The sequence below is a fragment of the Alligator mississippiensis genome, chromosome 4 (assembly GCF_030867095.1).
Source record: "Alligator mississippiensis isolate rAllMis1 chromosome 4, rAllMis1, whole genome shotgun sequence".
NCBI classification, from domain to species: domain Eukaryota; kingdom Metazoa; phylum Chordata; order Crocodylia; family Alligatoridae; genus Alligator; species Alligator mississippiensis.
This window is the reverse complement of record NC_081827.1, coordinates 62942506-62965439: the sequence shown is the minus strand read 5'-3', so window position 1 is coordinate 62965439 and position 22934 is coordinate 62942506. Positions and strand designations below refer to the sequence as shown.

Below are 22934 nucleotides of genomic sequence, written 5' to 3'. Positions count from 1 at the left end.
ATTTAGTCCTATATCAGAGAGCTCGAGCAAATGGTTATCTAAATCAAAGGTCTATTCCATCTTTGCTGAAATAAAATAAATGTTACTTATCAATCCTCTTTTTTAATTTATTTATATTTTATTTTGGAGAGGGGAGATTTTATGTATGTGTATATATACACAAACACATACACACAAACATTCACATATATATATATACACACACATGCATATATATATATATATTCACAAACACACATGTATATGCACACACAGTGTGTATATATATGTCTGTGCATACCCACATACAATATATGTATGCATATAAATATTTATATCAATATAATATAAATTTTAATGTAATGACTTGTAATTTAATAGTGGGATTAAATTACATGAGAAGGGATTCTCAAGAGTGTTGAAGGAGTTCGCAAAGAAATTCTACAAGGACAGCAATCTACAATACATCACCTACATTGTTGTAACCACCTGTATGCACATGCTTATATTGCCTCTAAAGAAAGCTAACTTGCAGTTGCTGCCTCTCAATGAAAGACAGGTAAGTTAACTTCATACTGCTTTCATGTACTATATCATAAGAGTGTACAGGTAGGCATTTAACATGGAGGAGCTGATGGAACATAAATGCCATTTCTCATTTACCTTGTGGTAACTTATTTGCATGTCCATTCCCTAATAGAGGAAGGGGCCCAGCATTCTTTATCTTTCACTGGACTCAATGGAGAAGTTAGAGCAGGGTAGCACCTTAGGGACTAATGGGTTCAGAGAGGCATAAGCTTTTGTGGGCAACAACCTACTTTACTAGATGCTGGCCTATTTCTTATAAAAGCTGAGGTTTCTCTGAACCAGTTAATCTTTAAGCTGATACCCTACCCTGCCTTCTTCAACACTTCAAACTAACAGCTAACTAACTCTCTACTCATTGAAGTCAACAAAGTTATACTGGTGTAAAATGGATGCAAGGCCTTAATTCTGAAAAAAAAATGCACATGGCTGACTTTAATCATATGAGTAACCCATCATAATTTTAAGTCAATGGAATTACTTATGTATTTAATTAAGCACATGCCTATCTGTTTCTGGAATTAGGGATATAGTAAGCTCAGTGTGAGGGCCATATACTGGATTCAGTCCCAGACAGCTATATTGCCTTACCTGAATATCAGCATAAAATTTCTGGCAAAAAAGTATAATTCATCAGCATGAGTGAAAATAGCTCCCTTGTTTGATTTTCTCTTTTTACCTCTCTCATTTTTCTCAGTAGAACCTTATTCTCATAAGTGGCATCATTCTTGCTCACTAATGCCCTTCAAATTTTATGTTACTCAATCAAAAGTTTCAATATAGCAGTTGCAGTATTTCCATCACTTTTGGACTTCACTAGTTTTTGTAGAGGGATTCTCTAGCACCCTTCCAAGTAACCAGCAATTTATGAATGAATGTAAAGCTTTTGGAAAGTATCACCATTTTAATAAGATGTGTAACTATGGATGTAGGTGCTTAACCTCAGGTATTTGCATCAGAAAAATGTGATAGCAAGGATTAATTGTGCCATTTATGAATAGCTCAGCAGCAGGAACACTACAGAGCAAAATAGTTATTGGTGTTGCTCAGGAAGGAATTCTGTCTTAAGGAAAATTCCGGCTTGATCACTTCATCATGTGCCGTAACTGTGCCAATACTGTCCTGAGGCTGTTACAAAGGGGCCTTGAAAAGGAAAAACAGGGAATGATCCATGTATTTCCATGAGTACAGAGACTACAATAGAGTTTTCACCTTATGCAGATAGTGCAATGGTACAGTGCCTTCCCTAACGTTAAAGACTTTGCACAATCTGCCCCTCATAAAAGAAACAAGGGGAAGATAAAGTCCAAGCTATACAAGTATTTCCACGGTAATTAAAAATCTTGTAAGGGAAGAAAAAAAATCTCATCCAGTTCCTTTCCGTTTCTGGAAAGACAAAGAAAACAACTAATAGAACTATAAAATGTGTCTCTGACCATCAAAAGCACTGGCACTGCCAACTGATACTGAGTTTATTAAGGAAATATTTGGGAAATTTGCTGCATATAAACAGAAATGTCTTCAAATCACACAGTAAGCAGATGTGATGACAGGTCCATAGATTTCAAGCTTCAGTCAATAAAACAAGTACTATATAGTGTAAACCTGGCAATTAATCTGAATGAATCAACTGCTATGTCCACTTGTGCTATTTTTAATAGGTGACATGCTCTGTGGAAATTATATTAAAATAAATTATATTTGTGAAGAACTGCTACTCTATGAATAACTTCTTCATAAACAATTTGCCAGGATTTTTAAGTCAATGGATAACTTTATGGAATTCCAAGACGTTGGGATGGCATGAAAAGTAGCATCACAGGTAAATCATAAGTGATAAAGCTGTGGGAATGATGGAGAAACTTCATGGCATAATTTGCAACTGGTAGCAGCAGCATGGAATGGACTCACTGTACCAAGAAGTTCTTTCTATTAAAAAAAAAAAAAAAGTTTGCAGAAGTTTACAGTGAGCAAAGTAGGATTGTGCATTAGATAAGGCAGAGGTTCCCAACCACTGGGCCGTGACCTGGTACTGGGCTGCAAAGGGTTGGATGCCAGGTTGTGGCACAAGACCCCACTTGGACCCCATCTGCTGGCACTCAAATGCAGGGTTAAAGCTGGACAGTGGGGCAGCCCTCGGAGGGAGGGAGGGAGACAGTCAGCTACATGCGCTCCGTTCTGCTCCTGTGCTGGTCCACAGTATAAAAAATGTTTGGAACTACTGAGATAAGGGACAAAAGACAAGGTACCACCAGAAAAGTTTGCCAATATAACTATATGCAACACCAGTAAAATACTGCTGGCATAGATTCAGCTGGCACTGATAACATAGTGCTTATAGTAACACACCTCATTTTGTTTATACCATTAAAAAAAAGAGTTTTGCATGACTGGAGCCACAATAGAGCTTTATGCTGGCAATTCGATGTCATTCTTCATGCTCCTGACATCGAAAACATTTATACTGTAGGCCTTGGGATTTAAGAGATTTAGGCTTTCTGATTTTGGTAAAGACATCCTGTGGCCTTTTGGATAAACTATTTAGGCCCAAATCCACAAAGGTATTTAGGTCCTTTATTCTTATATAGGCTCCTAAATTTCCACTAAAGGGGATCTGTCCCTTAGTCTCTCTGGGTGTGTCTAGATGTGACTCTAAAAGCGCAGTAGACTAATTCTATTGCACATTAGTGCAACACAGTGAAAGCCATACTAATGCACAGTAGAATTAGTCTACTGTGCATTAGCATCACTTAAAATATGCGCTCCAGCGCTACTGTGCAGTAGTGCTGATTCCGACGCATTTAGTACCCATTGTTATTACAGGTACTGTAGTTAGAACCTGTAATTATGGTACATTAATGCATGTGTAGATGTGCCCTCTATCTCCCAGGTCTTAAACAGTAAAATGAGCATAATATTTTCTTTCTACTATTTCTTATCTGTTTTATGGACTGAGATTGCAAGGTCTCTAGAGAAGGAACTGTCTTATAGGCCAGGTACAGATATTACACTTTTACCAGTATAAGTGATTGGAAATCGGTCTATACCTGTAACACAACAGAAATTTAGCAAACAAAAATGGTTTATACCCATAACAGAAGAGAAGTTTGGCACACACAGACTGGTTTAAAAATGGTGGAATCCAGTCTGAGGTTTGTGCCCCACCCCTCTTTCTCCAAAGGGCAAACATGTGTCCTGTTCACTACTGATCTAAACTACGCTGCTTACAGAAAACCCTCTAACTTAGATTGATTCTACCTCAGGCTTTTTGAATGTACATAGCCTTAGTGAACAACACCTAGCACAACTGAGCCCTGATCTCATGTGAGGTCTCTGGTTGTCACAGTCACACAAATAACAACAGCAGACACTTGACGAGAACAGTTAAAATACAAATTTTATAAATACTAATGCACTGAATAATAAATACCTCAAAGTTTTATGTAGAGAAATGGGAGAAGAGCACAATATGCACACAAGTTATCAAGAGGAAAGTGTTATAAGGAGTGTTTGAATTAAGTGAAGATACCAACATTTTTTTTTTTTTTTTTTGCAAAGTCTTCTAGTTTAATCACATAGTTAGATTTTCTTGTCAAAGCTAGCATAGTTCATCATCTGAATGAATTTAATGCAAATCAGTAGTACAAATGCTTCAGTGCTTTTGACCAGGAATAGCTCTCCAAAACTTATAGAGAAAGGAAAACAGATTGGTCAACTTTCCTATTATTTGTTTTAAATTTGGGGGAGAAAACAAAGAAGCAAGGTTTTTTTTTCTGAAGTAGCTCTAACTGACCATTTGGTCCAGAGAAGCTTAGCACTGGCAAAACATGAATGACACAAGAGAAGGATTTGACTGGATTGAGAAAGAATTTGTATCATATATTGCATGTAATCTCTGCACAGGGCATATAAACCAGTTAATTAATTACATTAATTGTTATAATTGCTCCAAAAGCATCTTCAATGCTGTCTGACTGGTTGAGTTTGAAGTTCTTTTAGTACCCCTCTCTCACTAATAAGCTCGTGCTCTCTTCACTACCATAGCAACTGCAGTCATAAAACTTTAGGAACTACAGTAGAAGTCTTCTAAAAAATAGTAGCCATTTGACTCTAACTTTGAAACACCTTACAACTGGGTCTCAGTTCAACTCTGTTCTCCTGGAATATACTCTTCAAAAATAAACACATGGATATTTCTTACATGTCCAAAACAATGGACTGTTAAATTTTACAATAGGTTCTTTGTGAAGTGTTACGTTTATTATTTCATTTACTGTGGAAATACTAATACAATGGCATACGCAGCATGACTAGATAGTCTTTTCCTTCCCAACAATATTTTTTCAATATCTGCGTAAATATCTCATGATTTCCAGTAGTGTTACACCATTGTTTTTCAGTCTCTTGTGTCCGTGACACATGTATCAAAAATATAATCATTGCATGATCCACTGATATGGCAAACTTCATGGAACTGAGCCAATATTATTAATATAGACAAAATAAGCAGTCTTACATCAAACCTTTATAAGTTGAACTCACGTATCAAAGAGGACAGTTTGTCCCTTGATATTTATCTTTAACAGATCTCTAACTGTACTTTATGGTGATTTATGTTTTATTATTTTTCACTGACTGAATTACTGAAAAGAGGAATGGAGAAAAAGAACTTAAGTTTTAGATAAAAAAAGGTTGCTGATATTTGCTGTTTTGCTACCATAAGTGCTCAGCTAACATAGGTATGGGTAAATGTGTCCAGTTTATAATCCATTGTGGCAGCACTGTTTTTTTTAACCTCAGCAAGAGAAGGTGGTGAGCTGGTAAGCACCATGCTCTGGCTGAACTAACAAAACAAAATAAAAAAGATAAAGGCAAGTAAACTTGTTTAAGGGACATAGTAGCTTTTCTTAATAACAATTAAAATAATCCATGTCGTATACATGGGTTTTAAATGCTTTCATTAATTCATACCATGTCCATGTTCATACCATACATGAGCGTGAACATTTGGTTCCCCACCACTAGTTGTCCCCCCCACATCCCCACACCTTGTGCCACCGCTAGTTGTCCCCAGGGTATGCCTGTGCTACGCGCCCTCTGATGTGTGGCAAGTTACCCCAGGTAGGGTAGGGGAGGCTGGGGCCAGCACTGGGCTGGCACTAGCAGTCTCACCTAGGGTCCTGGGAGCCTCCTGGGGCTGCAGCAGTGGCGATCCTGCTACCCGGAGCCTGGCCAGCAACTGGACTGTAGCTCCAGCTGGCCAGGCTCTGGTTTTGAGTGGTGTGCACTATCTGTGCATATGCTGCTCCGTTTTTTTTTTTGCATGGTATTTTTTTACCCCTGCATATCCAGGGGTAAAAAAAAAAACCCAAACAACCCACACTGCTTGCAGAGCAGAAAACAGCTGAATGTGTGGCATGTGACACCACAGATGTGTCTGCAGGGCCACATACCACATGGCCACGCTTGTCTGGGTGAGGCTGTAATGTTTGACCTGAAAACACATTGTGTAATAAGCACCATATTGTTCTTTATTGTGTATGGGTTTGGATTTCCATTATAGGGGTCTGTTGGAAAAGAATGAATTATGCATTATCTACCATATTATTTTGATTATAAGTTGGTCCTGTATATGTCGGACCTACATTTTCAGGTTCTATTTCAGGGGAATAAAAACAGTTTTTTCCGCATGTGTAAGTCAATGCCAATATATAGACTAGTACATAAGGAACTGCCCCAGGGAGCGAACTCAATTCCAACAGTTAACCCTTGTCCAGAGGACACTTTAACCTCTATTTACTGCTTGGTAACCACTAAGCCATGGCACAGAATGCCTTCCAGCCCTGCTCTTCAAGTTGGTACATTACATTCTGTATTTAATATTATGGGCTAAAATGGATAGACAGCAGTGGAATAGTTTCCGCCTCACTGGGGGACATGGACAAGAGTCAAAACTCAGGGCTCCCTGTCTTTCTAGGCAACATTCATCTCACTAAGTCACCCTCCCTCTAGTTTTTTCTCCTCCTGGGCTCATATTTCTTCCTCTTCCAACTACTCAGAGTCAGCTTTAAAAGGCATTTACTTAACCAGGTTGTCTAGTGGTCAGAGCCCTCTTCTGGGCCACACAACATTTAGGGTCAGACACCTTTGGATGACAAAGGTCTAAAGCCTGGGCCTCCTTCTCTGGACATGTGCCCTTTCCACTAAACTGTAGGAATAAATAGTTGGAAAGCTGTACCCAGAGCTATAAATGTGTCCGCTTACTTAAACATCAGGCAAGAATAGTTATGTGGAATCTAAACTGTACATGCGCACCAAAAACTGCAGTTAGGTGGCTGCTTATGAACCAGAAAGATTCATAAAGGTGAAATGGAATTTAGCCTTTAATATCTTGGAAATGCATTAGGAAGAAGAGACGGTAATACCCTCTGCTGGTTTTCTAAGGTTTCTTTACTATGCAACTCTTTAAATTTAAGCTACTGTAAATTCATGTTTTTGTTATTCCTGAAATTTCTTTTCTTGTATTTATCTCAGTTTGTTAGCAAGACTCAGAATGCTCTTTTCTTGTATCACCGCATTATGACTTCTTTTCCTTTATCTGCAAGTCTCAAATTAACTTGACAAAGATGTTTTACATATATTTTAAACTAAATGTGAAGTATTCCCTCATGCCCATGAGGCATTTGGAAAGTTGATAAGTTCTGTTTTCAAGGACACTTTAAATGAGGTTATTAAAATTCAATGCTCTGCATATTCTGATGGAGAATAAAGGTTTGTCCCTGACAACATGGGACATAGGTCAATTCAGAAAAGTTTCTCAATCACCTTATTCATGTCCACTCCATTTTATATGCCAGTCTTTTTAAAGTCCGTGAGGGGTGGTGGGAATTTTCAGGTTCAACAAAAAAAATTGCACAAGCCTAGTTCTTGTGCAAAAGTTAAAAAAAAAAAAAAAAAAAAGCAGCCATCTGTTGTTTGTGTTAAATGGATTTCGCAACTGTCATTTCCATAGTGCATGCCATTTCATCTTCACAGCAATATCACTGAAACACCCACAGAGATAAAATCACAAATATTTTGAACATACCATACAAAATGTTATTTTTCTAATTAATATTTGACAAAGACACTCTGAGAACTTGTCTGTAGATTACTTTTGAATTGTGACATCAGACCTTTAAAAGTAGGTGCTATGTAAAAATACATAGAAAGAGACAGAAACAAAGAGCTAGTGTAATCTTTTTTACATTTGAAAAGCATATCAGATATACAATCATTAATGAATATTACTTTATTAAGCACCTCTCATTAAGAGGATCTCAAAGTGCTTTTAAAATGATAACCCCCCCCCCCCCCCCCCCGCAAAAATAAATCAGTTAATTTAAGCACTGAAATGTCTAATTCTCTGGGTAAAGGGTAGCAACTCCCAGGTTCTGTCTTGGAAGATGTTGATCCTCCAACTTGTACTGAAGTAAACACTGAAGTGATAAGAACTGAGGGCACTTAGCACATTTTAGGATTTAACTACAGCATAACTACAAACTACAGTGTTAGTTTGTTGTCTCTGAATCTAGCATCAAACCTATAGAGTCATTATTGTGTAACCACTGAAATTACTCTGGAAAAATAGTAGGACAAAGGGTGGAGTCTATCAGGCAAAACAACTGTTATTTCCCAGGGAAACACAGAAAATAAGATGTGTCTCACTAACTGCACTGCCACATGGGACTAAGCTGTATATCAAACAGCTCTCAAACTAGCAGCGATATCAAACTTCTGCTGCAGTCAGTAGGAATCTTTCCATTGATTTTATTAGGAAGTGGACTACGTTTAAGGAGGAAACATTCTGAGGAGTCGTACAGAACTAAAGTGAGGTTATGACATAAAGATAGATACACATGCACACATGCACACACATATACAATTGCCTATGTGTGCATATGTGTGTATGTGTATACAAAAAACACTGTAACCACTAATGTATAAGCCCAAGAACAGCCTATGTCTTGGCCTGGAGTAAAATAAAGTTGGTGGTCTCAGTAGCAGTCCCTTGAGTAGGAGTCCATCACAAAACCATCACCCTTAATTTAATACATTTGACAGTTTCTGCTCAGGAGAGGCAGAAGAATGAGTTTCCATGGATACTGAACTACTGCTCTTCTCCAGAGATGATGATTCTTCTAAGTAAGAACAGAGAGCATAGGCTGAACAATATACAGAGCTCTCACTGCCACTGACTACCCAACACTTATATACTATGATCAGACAGCAGAATTAGCAACTTAATAATCTTTAACAAGCAAATACAAAAAATAACAAGGAATATAATATGAAATCCCTTTTAAAAGTATGAGTATTCTACCAGATTGAAGAGGAGTTGGGGGGAAGGATTTCATATTGATTTATCAGACTTGCCACCTCTACTTAGTGCTTTCCTAATGGGGTGAACATGGTGCTTGACCTATTTGCTGGAATTAACCAGGACTCCAGGAGACCATATGGATTGCCAGATGGCCTGCTATAATTTAATGCCATTTATTCTAAGTATGAAGTAAGTGATAAACATAATTAACATTCTTTTAGCTCCTTTTATTAGTTCTTTTTTGCAGACATTGAAAGGTAAGTTAATACCTTGTTACTGAGACACAGATGCCAGCTAATTACTGCAAGAGGCTGCAGCCTCTAAAGCAAAGAGCCTCTCCATAGATTCCAGCTTACTCAATGACCCCAATGCAATGATTAATAGGTTGAATGCTAAATTGTAATGAGTATGACAGATCTTAGATGCTTTTCAGGTTACCTTAATTAGCAGAATGATGAACACACTGGACCAGTAATATTTTAGACGTACCTACTGCACTTTATATTAAGCAATGTACCTTGTATCTTATAGTTGTCATCTTATTTCACATCACAATATATCAACTGCTGAGAAATTAAACATAGCTATGTTCAGGTAGTAGAATGATAAAATGATTTCCTTCTAAAATGTTTTTCTAATCATTATTTCATAAACTCCCAATAAATGACCTATTTTTAGGAAGCGGGTATAAAACAGCTGTGGGTTCAAAGCATATTTATGGTAGGAAAGGTTGCCCATTGCTATCATTTTAAAACTGTATTTCCATGGAAAGATATCACAATACTTGTGCAGAGTTTTCTTTGCTAACAATATTTAGTGATGTAAAGGTCAGTGTACATTACAACAATTCTGTAACCTTTCATTTTGATGTATGGATAAAATTAGGACAGTGTTACTCTTTTAGCCAAAAAAGACTACCTAAAATAAGCATTATCATTAAATTATTTGTATTTGTTCATATCATAATTGAGCACTCACACTGCTGAATAGCTATAATTAGCTAATAATAATAAAGGGATACATTTTGGGATTATGAAATTGATGGTGTAAATTAAATGTTGATCAGAGATTAAAAACTTCATTAATGTTTCAGGAGAAACTCTCCCTAAACATTGTTGCTGTGATCAAAGGGGCAATTTAAAACAGACTCTGTGCTCCTAGGAGGCTCTACACAGAAGGTACAGCTTATGCAGGAGGAAAGCAAAATTAGCTTTGAAACACCTTTACACCTCCCAGATTCTTCACAGTCAGGGTGCCAGTACAAGAGCCTCCCCAGCTGAGTGTTCAGCAGTACAAACCAACATTGCCACTTCATTTCCTGCCCTACCACTGCCCTTCAACATAGCAGGGGGCTCTGAGGTAGTGGTAAAAAAAGATAGGCCTGGTACCCCAATCTTACACTGTTGCTGAACTATGGAAATTTTTTCCAGGATTCCTGCATCTCCTTTTAACCTCCTTTAAATGATTGATGCTGACATCAGAAATCTGCCTGACTCTGAACCACACCTATTTTTATGGCAATAGCATAGCGAGAATCAAAATCTTATTGGACATTGATATAGGTAACAAAAGTATCCACTGACACTGGTAAGAATAAAAAATGGTTTGAGATTAGTATAAGGATAGAAACTTACTGGTCAAAATGAAAGAGGTCATGTGAAGTTTATAAAACCTGATGTTTCTATATTATATTTTTATACAGGTGGCACTTGTGACAGAAGGAAATATCTTCAATAATCCTTAGCTGTGTCCAGCTCTGACTCCAGCCTGGGACACACACCAGGGGCCAGCGGACAGTTAGGTAGGGCTGCAGCAGTGGCCACTGGTGAAGCAGCCAGGGGGAAAAGTGCGGTTGTGTCAGCTCTCACTTGTCTTCCTGCTGCTGAATGCTGTTCAGCGGCTTCCCCAGCTGAGCCCAGTGTTCCTCTCAACCTAAGGAACATTCTGAACCCATGTGTCCCACTTTCAAGGTAACTGTTTCCACTACTAGACTATTGTATAAAAAGCAGGTTGCCCTTCCTCCTGATTGCATTTTTATAATGACTGAAGTTTATTCTGTTTTTCATAAAGAACAGGAGCACATACAGGAGAGGAATCCAAATAGACAGAGGTGTCTTCATTGTAGCTCTGACACAGAAATACTAAAACCTCTCCAGAGTTTAGGCACCTGTTTGCTCACAATATGTGTCTTTTGGGTCACTCATCTCAGATGCCTACTTCTGATATAGTGGGCTAGGTGCTTACCTTGAGATTTTGGATTCTATTCTGTTAGCCAGGAGCCTAAAAGTCAGACATCATAGCGCCTAATTAGGTGCCTCCTAAGTGGTGCTTTGATTTTGACTTCTTCTAACCCTAACAGCACTGATTTCGCTAAGGAAAGCCAAAAATATGGTTGTCTGGGAATTTCATTCATGCACTAGTAATTTTATCCCCAAAGCAAGGAAAGACAGGTGCCTGCAGGGTATCAAGGACTTGGTCTCCTATGATAATGCAGTACTGTTTTTCAGTTTAAGAGTGGAATAATCATAAGATTCCACCTGAGACACGTAAGAGCAAAAGGTCTAACAGTTGAAAGGAAAGTCAAACAGGCAATAGATGTACAGCTAATCCCATAGCTATGTCACTACCTTAATAACTTTCTAAATTTAGGCTTAACCAACTAATATATGATATTAGAATTCCCAAGAGGACCTAAGCTCAATTCTCATTAGAGTGAGTAGAAGCCAAGAGAAAAGCTGGGTTATAGTTCAATGAATATTAAACATTTTGAAAAATGCTGTCATCCCAAGACTATCTGTGAATTTAGATCAACTATATCAAATAGTTTTAAGTAAAAAGAAAGCAATTGGAAATTGGATTCCCTGAATTTTGGTGGTGCCATTCTTTTATTCACTGCCCAGTGGTTAAAGCACTCAGAATGTGAAAGATCCTCAATTCTGTGAGGAGCTGGATCTGCATAGCTCATTTCTCAAGTAAAGTCCTCACCGTCTGACAACAGCCTATTTTCCAATTGGCTGCTCCCAGTCTCTCCTGTTGACACTGTTCAAATTTGTATAAATAATTAAACATTCAGTAGTGTAGGACCTAGAATGCAGGTGTCTCATTGCTCAGGTGAATGTTCTAATCACCAGGCTAGACAGAAATTCACACTCTCTCTTTCAATGGCTATTTAAATATTGCTTACAAGTGAAACAGCTCCACTGAGGGACTAATAAAAACGCAAATGCAAATACTTAGTGGCCAGGGGAAAAGGCTGGGTTCAATATTGGACTTAGGTACAAACAAGCTAAGTGTTGATTGACTAACTTGTCCCTGGAGTAGAATTCAGAATGCAGTTAGGCATCTATACAATGCAAACACCGGGCACCTCAAAATAGCCACCTCTAAAAAATAAATAAGTAAATAAATAAAGATAAGTAGGACCCAGCTGAGAGCTAGTCAAGAGGAAATGTTTCAGTCTGTATTGCTTCTTATATTTCACCCCTCTATGGAACCTAACAGAGGGGCTACCACGATCCAGAACCCATAATCTTCTCGTAAGGCTAGATGTCTCCAGCTTGTTTAAAGAACTAAGCAGAACTCCCCTATTTCTTTTTAAAACAGAAGAGGACGTATGTTGTTCACCTTTTATACAATGGCCCAGATGATTTGAGACCAGTTTTAATGCTTCCTCAACCCGAGGGAGGACAAACCACACCCGTCACCTCCCAGCAGTGTCCTAACCACTAAAGGATGGTGAAGCTGTGCCAGAGTAGAAACCAGACTGTAAGATCCATGGGGCTACAGATGGAGGAGACTATTCAATGAATGCCATAATTACTAGACCACAGTGATATTTGTTCTCTCTTACCATGCGAACCTTGTGTTCTTTGGTGCATGTTGGCATAGCTTTGGTAAAAGGGCTACAGTGCATACAACTCCCTACTTGTCTCAGCCTGGTGGTTAGATCCCTCTCTTGGGAGACCGAAGTTTGAGTCCTCTAATCTCTTGGCAGTTCACTGAATCCAGGTTTCCCATATCCTTGCTGAGTGCCCAGTCCACTAAGTTATATAAAGGATGAGCACCCAGACCTAGTCTAAAGGAAAGTGACCAAAAATGTACTTTCTGATGGGCTTGATCCTGAAGGTGTATGTTACCCATGCTTCATAAACACTTAATGGATCCAGCCCCTCAGGGGTCTTAGGGCAGAATTTTATTTTACTTTATATGCCTAAATGGCAGTCAAGCAGCCATGTTAACTGTTGTTTTTGGCATTTATGCATTATTTATAATTAAGTTCTGCACATACTGCCCCCTACTACACATTATATACATTATGCAATTAACTGATTAATCTCACAATAAATTTTGACTGGCCACATGGGCAAAGTAAGACCTACCACACATGGAAAGTAACTATCAAGCAATTAACTAGTTAATTATGCAATAAATTAAGACCAGCCACACGTACAAAGTAATTATCACACTATAGAAAGGACTGTCCCACTATAAAAAAAGCTAACCAGCTACAAAGTGCTTGAAAATGTGTAACAACTCTATATAGATGGTTTCTATCCACCTTTAATTTGCATGTGAGGCACCCACATACCCACTGAATATGCTCAGTAGGGCCTCACTCTGGCTAGCTAGATATGTGGTACCTTGTACTTGCCCAGATACCCATGTATGGTTGGGTAAAATTGTAGCTGGGTAAAAACCCATGGCTAGCAGGTTTTAGATGGAGTAGGAAAAGGGGGTATCTTATGTTTTAGATCAGTAGCCTAAGGCAGGAAATGAGACCCCCAAATTCTAGCCCCACCTCCATTAGGTTTGAACCTCCATTATCTCCTTCCAGAAGAATTTTCACCACTAGAAAACTGGATAGGCATTACCTAGCCCTAACCTGATCAGCCATGAGTCCTAGATCTGAACTAAGTAAATAAATTAATCAAATAATTATTTTTATTCATTAGACCTTCTGCATTTCTCTTTTCTTTTCTTATACAAAGTGACAAAATTAGAAGTTTTTCAATCCTTGTAAGCACTTTTATCCTTAATTTTTTCTGCAATTTATGTCAGATTTTGTACAAATTTTCTCCCTTCATTTCTGACCTTAAATGATTAAATCAATATTTCTTCAGTTCTGGGTTTTATGATTTAAGACCATACAAAACCTGAAAAAGCTGTAATGTTCATAAGTTTCTCAAGCTCCTTACCTCCTGCATACATGACAGCCAACATAATTGATGATATCCAGGCTATTTCACTGTATGATGTGTGGAAGATTTCTTGAATCTCCTTGAAGAACACTGTGATGGCTTTTGGGAATGCATAGGAAAATCCAATGGAGATAAAGGCCCCAAAGACAACCACCCAGCCCCATTCTCCATCTGGGGGTGTATACTGTGGTGCTGTTGATGCAGGTGGCATTTTCAGGCTTTGTCCGTTTTCCAACTAAACTATAAAATGAAAAGCAGAAAAAATACAGGTTTTAAATTTAGTACATTGCCTGTAGTAAGTAACAAGACAGACTTCAATAATAAATAGAATATAGTATAAAGCACAATCATAATAACAAAACCCTAGAATTAATGGGAAGCCACAACATCAATGCTTAGGTTTAAAAAAAAACAACTCACCTGCAAAAAACTAACAATAGTGACTTGGAGAATCACATTTGGTATGTTGTAACTGTTACAGATCACTGATCCCAGTCACTGAGGGTTGTATGTTGCAATTAATCACTTTATGGAAAGTGATATTTTGGACTGTGCATGAATTGACATAGCTTTATTGTCTTCAAGAACGATCTACCATTTAAACGCTAGCACAGGTAAAAACAACACCAAAAGTTAAAACATTCCCTTAAAGAAAATGTAAAAAATATATATGTGTGTGTAAATGCCATTGTATTAATATCTACTCAAAATTCACAAGTTTCTGAGTAAAATGGTTAATAGCTGCTAATATATTACAATTTCCAAAATTTTCAGTTTTATTATGTGAGAATATTTGAAACAGAAGGTTCTGGATTAAGATTTAAATTTGTCAATTCTCTGTTTTCTCAGAAAAAAAAATATTATGATCTCATGATATGCATTTATTTCTAAATTTTCAACCTGTAAATTAGCTGTTGAAGTGTGTACAAATATAAACTGTAATAAAACAGGTTTTCTGTGAGTTGAACACCATCAAGTATAGTTGTAATATTTTGTTCTGCTTACATATGCAGAATGAGGTTTGTATGGGCTTCGGGTAGGTGGCACATTTATAAAAATCCAAATCTACTGCTAGCATAGGGGAAAAAAATCTCAATGTTTTAACAGTTGGCCTTTAAATGATGATTTGCTATAAAAAAAGTTTTCAGAATTTGTGTCTTGCAGAGACACCACTTTCTTCTCTCTTTATGGAACATATGAGAAGTGCTAATGCTACAGAGCCCAAAAATTCACAGACAGATCACATCAAAATCCACTGGATCTTAGATAATCAAGGTAGATATTTAGTTCTTTACCCTGGTGTCGTAATGGCTAGCTTTGTTCTGTGTAGACATCAACTCATGACTGTGAAAAATATGTTGCAGTTTTCCAGTCCTGCCCAATGTAATGTCCTCCAACTCTAAACATTGCATTTGTAATCAAACATATTCATCTCTATGCATTTCCAGATCATATGACAGCAACCAGCTCTGCCCTCCCCTTCTGTGATTGTTTAGATATCTCGCCATTTGGAAAGCTGAATTGGTCCGCTCCCATGCCAGCACTCAGGAGTCATAGACCCATGATTACATGTAGGTTTCTGTAATGTCTAAGATTGTGAGTAAGCCTTCATGTGATTTTTTTCCCCATGTAACTTATGGAATGTTCAGATGTCTCATTGCAAATTGTATTAGCAGTGGCAGTGATATGATTGCCTTTAATAAAAACTAAAATATGAACTGTGTCAGCTTAAATTAATCTCTCAGGAGTGCAATTTGAGTACTCTCATAGCAAAGGAGATGTAGTACTGCATATAGTGTACATCAGAAAACTAGCACAGGGTTGACTTTAAGGTTATCTATCACCAATCAAGCCCATATATAAAGTCCCTGCTCTCTGGTTCTCTACTTCACTGAAGCCGATTGTCAACATCACCTTTATAACAGCAGAAATCTATGGGGCTAAATCAAGCAAAACCACGTTTGGCTTCTATGCAAGGTTGGAAAAGCCCAGACAAATTGGCTTTTGCATCACATCAGACAGCCCTACTTTTGGCAGGAATAGGTATCTATTGTATATATACAGCACATAAATCCTTTTATACATATGCTCAAGAAGAATCCTCAGTCCTTGTTCTAATACTTGGAGAAAATAAAGAATCTAGACAATAGAATGCTATTCTGGTTTCAGTTTTCCATTTAGGACTGGACTTTCACAAAATACTTAAACCTTAATTAGGACCCAAAACACTTATATAAGTTTCCCTCACTTTATGTGGGTTCTGTATGTACGAATTCGCTCTTATGCAATGCCCCTTTTTATACCATAAATCCATTGTATGCAAGGTAAATTCACTCTTATGCAACCGGTGTGGTGGAAGCTCACAGTCAGCTGCTTTGTGCAGTGCATTATGGGAGTGACACACACCAAAATATAGTCTCCTTTGTGGATCTGTGCTCCTCTCTCATTGCCTAAGACGTGTTTCTGTAGTTGCCACCCCCATTATGGAAACATTCACCACCACCTTGTGCTTGTGTGTACTGTCTGCTGTTGCCGAGTACCAAAATTGTCTTGTAAAAGTGGTAGAAATGAATCTGCGGTTAGTACTGTTGAGGTCTTGGAACATATCCCTATTTGTTACATTGTAAAGTGGGTTCTCTTTATGTGAATTTGAGTTATGCACCGGTTTTCAGGAACACAAGTACGGCATAAAGTGAGAGAAACCTGTATCTCAAAAACACTGTTTCTCCTAGTCCTCCAAAATTCATAGCAACTAACTTATTCCCTTATAAGCATCAAGAAACAAACATAAATTACCAAGAAATACATTACTTCATGTCTCTCAGTAGACCACTTGGCCAAGTACAGACATTCAAAAAGCCCAAGTCTGAATCTATTCAAACTCTGCAGGCTAGTCTAAGTTGCACAGATTGAACTGATAAACACATGAATACACATTCACTTTTCATTCTGGAAATGCAGCCACATTCCTGAAGTGACCCAGGCCAGAAGCTGGGGAGGGGGACTACTAGAGCATGCCTCCCAGGTGGGCTGGAACAGACAGCTTGGGATATGGCTAACTCATTCATCCTGCGAAGAGGGAAGTAGTGGGGGAGGTGCAAAGCATCCTGGGATGCTGGGGGACTGTGACTTAACTTGAATCTGGAGGGGATCTAGGACAGAAGTTCAATAAACTGATTTAACCTAAATCACTTAAGTCTGATACTAGATCCATCCAGGATGTAGTAGTTTATCTTAAATCCATTCTGACCATTTTGGAAGTGATTTGTGTGCACTGAACTTATATTGTATTCTAGATTTGAACCGGTTTCCAATCACTTACACTGGTTTATGTGTAATTTCTGTCCCTAGCTCTTGAGGGTGTACTACAGAACAACTTTAGAAAACCATACCCACTACAGATAGATTAACTTGTTTTGTTACGATACTGTTAGCTCAGATCCTATAAAACCACATGCAAATGTTTAGACATGACCGTTTTTTCATATTTCATCAGTTTGAATATAAAATGCTTCATGTTCGTGTACCTGCACTTTTATCCCCATTAAAATTTTACTGATGCTGCCTAAACAACATTACAGGTTTAGGACCAAAGTGTAACTGTTTCAAGTGATTTTATGATTGGGAAAGTCTTCTTTTTGTAACAATAAAATATATCTCTTATAAGATATTGAGTAAAAATAGTTTTTTAAAATCAACAAAAATAGAAACCCTCAGAGAATAGCACCACGCCCTTGGCTTCTCCACCAAGAACAGGATTGTATTTGTCTTCTCCCCTGCAAGAGCCTCTGAATGAACCAAAGGTGAACTGGGTGAAAGAATCCACTCAGCTACTGAGCATCCTACTCAGCTACTGCTGCATGGCCTACTAGATAATTACCCTGTAGCAGTCTCATGATAGAACAAGTATCTGTGTCTATACCAGATTCTGTAATGTGACAGATATGTGTCTGGCCCATTGTAACTCACCCCTCCTACTGGTTCTACAAGAACTAGTAATAGTATCTGCTCTACTCTGATATCACTTTACAACCCTGATGGGAAAAAATAAAACAACCTTGTCAATTTTATCTCCAGTTAATAAGAGAAGAAGAGGGAGAAAAATCCATATTTGCACTCTAGGAAGGAACAAAATCAATCATTTTGGCAGAAATATTCAGGTAATGTGCTTATCCCAACATCCCAAAAAGACTCCTACACCTTCCTGGAAGCTAAAAACTGCAAGTTTCTCTTCTAAAACTCCCTTCATCTCTCTGAGGCCAAACTCCTCTCAGAGGAATCTGGACACAACAATGCCTCCAAAGATGGGCCGTGAATAACTGGTATGTAAGTGTTTGTAACCAGTGGAGCCAGTGCAGTCAAGGTCGCAGTCTGTTAGAAGTCAATATATGCTATATGAAAATGTGGCTGAGTGGAGAAGGGAAGGAGGAATCATAGAAAATAATTCTCGTGCTTTCTAAGCGTGTTTTTAAAAGTATGCAGAATAAAGGGAAGAAGAGAGAACATGAAAAGCAAGCATGTGTTTGTCAAAGCCAGCTTTCCACCCAAAGTGTGTGCTGCTGGAATAGTATAAAGGGACCTTACCATAAATAAAGATCAGACTCTGTGTATCTAATCAGAGTCATGTGGATTTATATCAGACACATAGAGCTAGAAAGTGCGAACAGCTCATAGCTTTACTTTTGGAAGAGATGTAATGGGTGAAAAATGCTGCCTGCCAACCAGGCAGGAAAGAAATAGGGGAATAGTGGCTACAGCCATACCTGAGTGGATCCATCAATCTCAATTCCCCCACAAGACTGTCAGCTACAGAGAAGTTGCTCAGCCTTGCCATGCCCTGAATCAGGTTGTACAGGAAGAGTCTGTCCTCAAAGCTCCTGCTAGTTCCCTGAAAAATCCCATTTATTCAGGCACTGCACAAGGGGCACAGCTTGCCATAATGGGGGAAGCACATATCAGGTAACAAATCAATGGGAAGGAAACACAATGGGCAAATAGATTAAAAATATCATTTCTTACATACCGATATATTTATTACCTAGATCACATTTTCCCTACTAGAATCTCGTTTCCAGACAATAAGAAAACCAGTTGGGCAAATGAAAACCATACAGAGAGATGGCTTTAGATGCAGAAAGTAAGTGTCAATGAATGTCACATCTGGAAGAAAGACAGAAAACTACAGTTCCAAGGTCAAAGTAAGAACAACTACCACAAACAAATAATGTGTCTTGATACCATGCACTGCAGATTTCAGTCAATCACGATCAGCCTGTTTTGACTGCTCCTCTCCCAATGCTTCATTAATATTCTGGAGTTGCCAAGTGCCAAAATCAACCCTCAGTACAATAGCTTGTCAAAAAAAATCCTGAAAAGGTTTATGTCTCTCATGTTTACAGGGACTCTACTTTTATGGTGAGTTGTAGTTTTGATTTCCTGTGAATGTAACCGTAAATCATTTTTTCTCTGCTTGCATCTTTCTTGCCCTCAATATGTCATATAACCACTTGACTCTGCAGCTATTCATCTATGGAGTACAGAATTTGGGACAAAAAAGGCCGTTCTTAATTAAGATAGAATAGTATTAATACTTGGCACATGTATAATGCATTCCAAACCTGCAGGATAAGCCAAGGACCATAAAGAGCTTATAAATATTAATGAAGTAAGCCTCTTAATACCCCTGTGAATCCATTAAGCATTATTATCCCTTCACAGATGAGGAAACTAATATAAGATGGGGTTAAATAACTTGCCCAAGTCTCAAAATAATTCAGTGCCAGAGCCTGGATAAGACCCATGTTTAAGTCAACTGTGAGTTAAAAGTAGGACTTTTAAAACACCTAAATACCTCAAGAGTACAACTCAAATTCATTTGTACAGGGATCTGCTTCACAGACTGTTTATAGACTTGGGATCTAGGTGAGAAAGAAATTTGAATTATAGTGATTTGAATACTCTAATAGTATGCTTTAATGCAAAACAAGGGTGTCACATTATTACATTTGAAGTCAGTAGTCTGTTGGTTGTGCTGTCCCGAAAAAAATTATTACAAACATTCTGCAATATAAAAAAATATATAAAAGATGCAGAAATTACATTTCTTTTTCTTTTAGAGGGCTATGAGCAATATATTGTTTAGACTTTTTGCAGTATATAATTATGGAGGAGTCACCGTGTGCTGTTGTTGCACATACCAGTTCTATTACTTCTACCAGTTACCTCATGATGACTTTTCAGTAGTTTTAGAATTTTTTTTTGTTAGGGGGTGAGGAAGAGATGAGGAAAGGGGAGTGGGGGGATGAGAAACGGTTGCAAATAGGAAAAACGCTCTCTACCATCCTTTTTTTGTTATAATCTATTATTCTTGCAAAAAGGTGCTTCTAAGGCCCTAATCATTGGTATTTTGGTTATGATTCCTTAGAAAATTGCCTACATGCTGGTTGACAAACACTGTTCTAGTACTGGCACACAGTGCAAATAAATTATACTAAGAAAATAACAAGACTCCACTAATTTCTATACCAGTGGCTAATAATAGGTAAGAGACCAAATTCTATGTAACATTATTGCACTCACTTGTGTTATCTAATACTACTAGTTCTGCATTGTAGAGGTTAATACAGTGACAGCAAGGAAGACTCAAAAGTCTTACTAAAGACATCTGATGTTAAACAAAACAAAAGAAGACAGAATTTTTTTTTAAAGAGAATTGTCCTATATATTAAATTTTATACACACACACGCGTATATATATCAATTGGTGTGCTGTTTATTGGTGGTGCAATATTAGTGATGTGCAATATAATTGGTTTCCTGTTCATTTTACATATTATATATGTATATATTTTACATATTTTATATATATATATATATATCTATACACACACACACACACACACACACACTAAGTAAAATAAACAGCAAACCAATTATGTTGCATATAAACAGCACAATTATAATAAATTGTATATATATTAAACAGCACACAAATTATATGCAACACACCATGGACACACATTATATGATCTGTTATACAATAAATATTGTATTATGCTGCTTATCCCGCTGTAGCAATAACTATACAAATATGTCCTGGCAAACACCATGCTTAAATAACACCTCCTCACCCATCCAAAGCATAGTATTCTAACAGTCTTCAGCTCACCCCATCTACAAATAAAGGGACAAAAGATGAGTTTTCTAGGTAGCTCTCCAGAATGTTATCAGAGCCAGGTTCACATATGCCAACTAGGGCTGTGCAAAGCTTCGGTTGCTGATTCAATTTGGAGGAGATTCAGCCCGATTCGGCAGCTGAATCTCTGAATCCGAATCGAATCAGGAAACCCATTAATCTCTCCGAATCATATCGGAAGCCTCCAATTCGATTCAGATAGATTCGATGACTCGGCCATAGGCGCAGCTTTATATGTTTTTTCTACATACCTCAAGGTACCAGGCGTGGCTTGTGAATGCTGAGACAGTGGGGCGGATGGAGTGTCCCACTGGAGTGTGAGGGGATCCCCCGCATGCTCGATGGCAGACCCGGAAGTGGACCAGAAGTACTTCTGGACCACCATGGAGCATGTGGGGGACCCCCTCCTCCCCCTGGGTGAGCAGCTGGTGCCTCCTGGGTCTGGGGGGCACCCAGGGTCCCCCCCATGGCTGATCGCCAAGCTGGGGGGACTTGGGGCAGGGGAGCCCCCCACATGCCCAGCGGCAGACCTGGAAGTGAACCAGAAGTACTTCTGGTCGACTTCTGGGTCCACTGCTGAGCACACAGCAGGCCCTGCCCCAACCCATGTGCTCCTGTGGGACGCTCCATCCACCCCACCATCTCAGCATTCACGAGCTGTGTCTGGTACCTCAAGGTACATAGAAAAAGCATATAAAGCTGTGTCTATGGCTGAATCGCTGATTCTCTGAATCAGAATCGAATCTTCAGATTCAAATTCGGCTGAATCAAATTGGGACAGTGATCCGAATCAGCCAATTGAATCACTGTCCCCTAAATCGGGCCGAATCCAAATCTGAATCAAATACTACTCATTTTGCACACCCCTAATGCCAACCTAGAGAGGAAGAAGGAGGCGGGAAGGGGGCTAGGGGAATGGCCAAAGGGAAAAAATTCCCAAACCAATAAAAGCTTCTGTTTGGGGATTCTATTGGCTTGATGTGGGGAAGAAGTGCTGGTGCTCACAATAGCAATCACTGAGTGAAAGGAAGAATCCAATTCAGTGAGGTATACAAAGATAATTAAAGGTGCAAATTCTTTGTGATATTGGGAATATTGAATTCATATTCAATATACATTAAAAGTCAAGATGTTCAATTAATATTAAGCGAAATTCATCTTTGTTCAGAGAACCAAGGCAAAGTGAATATTTCACTTCATTCTCTATTTAAAACATCAAAATTGGGGTTTATATTCTCCATTTAAGACCTCAGAATTGGGGTTTACCCGATTCTGATGTCAGGCCTAGACTTGACTAGGACACTCAGCATAATATTGAAATCCACTGAAGTATATGGGTAAATGTCATCCAAATGCTGTTCACTTAACTGTAAACCCTCTGATTCAGTTAAGCTTTTAATCTCAAGTTTAATGTTAAGTACATGGTTTAATTACTTCACTGTTTGCCAACCTCATAAACACAGGCTTAAGTACTTTACAGAACTAGAAACTAAATTTGAAGTGGAAATCAGTGGAAATGGAAATCAGTTTTGTGACACCACTGTTACCATGTCTGCATGAGACTGACTGAGCAGTAGCTCATTACTACTGTGCAGTAGCATTGCACAGCACAAAG

At 38.3% G+C, this 22934-nt stretch overlaps 1 protein-coding gene across 6 annotated transcripts in view; it reads right to left on the bottom strand.

The window, feature by feature from the left end:
* Nucleotides 1–22934, bottom strand: part of SLC16A7 (solute carrier family 16 member 7) — a 150519-nt gene that overhangs the window by 53090 nt on the left and 74495 nt on the right. For 5 of the 6 annotated variants that reach the window (XM_059726042.1, XM_059726044.1, XM_059726043.1 and 2 more), the window contains one exon: nt 14122–14364. In XM_059726042.1, the coding sequence (XP_059582025.1) occupies nt 14122–14335 (214 nt within the window). In that variant the 5' untranslated portion in view covers nt 14336–14364. Of the gene's footprint in view, nt 1–14121; nt 14365–22934 lie in introns of those variants that run through there. The other variant, XM_059726047.1, reaches the window with a different exon arrangement.